Genomic DNA, 2,688 nt, shown 5'->3' on the forward strand with positions numbered 1-2,688 from the left:
GATCCATTGCGTGGCCGAGGGAAAGAAGACCCAGGATGAATACGAGGCCGATGTTTCTTTATGCAACGTTTCCCGGTGCCAGGGTGCAGTTTGCGACGAAACCGCAACGTTATTTGATTTAGAGGCATCATTTTTTCCAGGCGGCCCTCCCGGTTAACATGCGAGCAAGTTTCCGTTGCCGCACGGAGTCCGGAGAACCAGTCGGGTTCACTCGCCTTCCCATGGGATGCAAATGTGGTCCTGGTGTTTTAAATACCATTACAAGAGTTTTGGCCGGCGATCCTTTATTGGCTTTGCCGATGCAAGCGTCGCTCAAGAAGTTAAAAGTACACGTTTGGATTTATGATATCAGAATAAGTAGTCTACGCGAAAAGGTGGAAGTTTGGGGCACCAAATCGCGCATAACATGCAAAGCCGTGGGGCCACTATTGGGGAGCAACACCTTCAAGCAAAGGAATATGTTTTCATAGAACGCGCTTCAACCACAAGAAAAACACGGTTTCTTTAAGGAAAAAGAGAATAAAGAGGTTGGAAGAAGCACAGCCATTGGAATACACCACAGTTGGAGGCTTGGAAAGTAAGTTTCGCATGCGATGTGCGCAACGGGGGCGCGGGGTGAATCCCTTTTCCCTTACTATTTCTTCTTAAAAATAGTGCGATGGCGTTTGTTTCGTTTAAATCGGGGTTTAATACGGCCATAAGACAAGAGAAATTTACCACCAAATGCGCGGGAAATTTTGCAAAATTGGCCCAACACCCTGCTAACAAACGGGCCAGTTCACCCACCGCGGCGGTTACCATCCACCGCAACGCTTGCAACAGACGCCACCATGTACGGATGGGGGGCGTTGATATTCAGGGATTCGGGGGAAGTTCTGGCCGCAGGCAGTGTGTGGGAGCATTCGCACCTCACATGATATCGGAAGCACGGTTGCGTGTAGTTAATCTCGCATTACGCGATTTAGAACACAACTAACCAGCCCCTTCGATATTCGCATGCGAAGAGCAACGGCGACGATGTACATTATGCAAAAAGGAAACATGCATTCACTGGCTTTAGTGTCGGAAGCCATGCCATAAATAGGTAGTTTTGAGTTCGCAAGGAATACGAGACACTTGGAGTTACTTCGCCTCAGAGGACAATCCGGCGGTTGGCATATAGAGATGACAAACCACAGCAATATGGAAGTGTCTAAAGGGGTAAAACTTGCGATGGGGAGAGCAGGGGGCAGGTCAAAAGGGCTTCTTAGCAATTCCACTTCGTCAGTTCTGGCATTAATCAGAGAACAACTATAGAGAAAAATATAGGATGCACTTATATTTTTCATGTGGAAGGTATGGTTCTTAAAGATAAAAATTAAATTACTCTTTGATTCTTCTTTTTATTTGATTTATTAAGGGGTGGGGGTAAAGCAAGGTTTAAATTATTCTTCCTTTACGATGGGGTTGGGAATAGTTGAAAACTCTTGCTTTCCCTACTTCATCGCTGGGAAAGATGGGTTTGAAAGGTATTCCGCAAGGATCACCCTTCCCCGTTCCCCTCGTGACATGGTGTGGCCATTCAACCGCACCTTTTACTCGGTGGCACGTGGCGCCATGGACAACGAATTCCACCAATGCACGATACAAAACAACAAAAACAAGAGACCTTCCGGTATTAGTCTGCCTCTCATGCGGTCGTCAATGTGTATGAGTAAATCAGGCCTAACTCTACACCGAATGTCACGACACGGGTATCAACCTACTCGTGCGCACACCAGTCAACGTGACGAATGCGAAGAAACAGCTCTGCACCTCTTGAGTTGCCCCGCTCTTCATCCACTGCGAGTTCAATTTGCGATAGTTGATGATGTACCCCTGATGAAACTATGTTTTTCTAAGCGGTTAGCACAGTTCTTTATTGCGGTGGAGCGGAACTTTATTATACCACAGTTTTCACAACCAAGAGAAACCCTGTGCAGCCTACTTCCCATTCCTCTATAAAATCACTGACGAGCTCGAATATGGAAACCTTGATAGAAGAGTAAGCTCAAGGCCCCTGTCACTGACCAAAACAAACAACAAAATAAATAGGAGTTCATTGAGGACAATCCATTATAAAAAACCCAAAAATAATAACAAAAGGAGACTTGAGGACGGGTTTGGGGTAAGAACAGTGAGGATGGAGAGATCTGGTAGGGTTTACTCGATCAGATTTCTCGCAGACTGGTTCTCTCGTTTGGGAACGGGCTACAACCAAAAAGCATATTACAAGAGCTTGAGGATCCTATTAAACGAAGGGATCTTCTTTTTCAGAGCCACTCTTAAGTCGGTAATTAAGATACTCTACGGTGTGCGGCTGATAGCCGTACCATTGGAGTAATATCCATTAAGACAGGAAGAACGAAAATAAAAAACAAATCCATGATAATACGGAGTCCCATGGGTGGGGGGTGGAAAGGGGATATGTTTGATATTACCCTCCTAAATAAAATTATGGAGGAAAGAGAGTGGAAGTACATTTGGAGATGGGGATGATCTGTGTCCATGATCGCTGCAGCGGTAGCGGGAATGTCCCGTCGTTTTCGTGCTCGTGCAAGGAGTGTATTTTCATGAACGTTGTTTGTGACGTTGGAGATGCGAACAACAGTGTATTGCGAGCAGTGCTAATGCAAACGAACTACAAACAAACAATGCCACAGTTCTTGA

General features: G+C 45.7%; 3 protein-coding genes across 3 annotated transcripts; all 3 read left to right on the plus strand.

Annotated features, from left to right (window-relative positions):
• Positions 1-158: 158 nt before the first annotated feature.
• Positions 159-470, plus strand: TM35_000931050 (uncharacterized protein; the record flags this gene model as incomplete). Its single annotated transcript, XM_029031512.1, has 1 exon — positions 159-470. One exon carries the CDS (start codon positions 159-161, stop codon positions 468-470), a length of 312 nt encoding a protein of 103 aa, XP_028877191.1.
• A 188-nt stretch (positions 471-658) lies between these two features.
• On the plus strand, positions 659-976 carry TM35_000931060 (uncharacterized protein; the record flags this gene model as incomplete). Its single annotated transcript, XM_029031513.1, has 1 exon — positions 659-976. The coding sequence occupies one exon, from the start codon at positions 659-661 to the stop codon at positions 974-976; it is 318 nt and encodes a 105-aa protein (XP_028877192.1).
• A 464-nt stretch (positions 977-1,440) lies between these two features.
• On the plus strand, positions 1,441-1,983 carry TM35_000931070 (Tbingi protein; the record flags this gene model as incomplete). The annotated part of the gene is made up of 1 exon (XM_029031514.1): positions 1,441-1,983. The coding sequence occupies one exon, from the start codon at positions 1,441-1,443 to the stop codon at positions 1,981-1,983; it is 543 nt and encodes a 180-aa protein (XP_028877193.1).
• Positions 1,984-2,688: the final 705 nt, after the last annotated feature.

Source organism: Trypanosoma theileri, assembly GCF_002087225.1.
Source record: "Trypanosoma theileri isolate Edinburgh chromosome Unknown TM35_Tth_93_V1, whole genome shotgun sequence".
Lineage (NCBI taxonomy): Eukaryota > Euglenozoa > Kinetoplastea > Trypanosomatida > Trypanosomatidae > Trypanosoma > Trypanosoma theileri.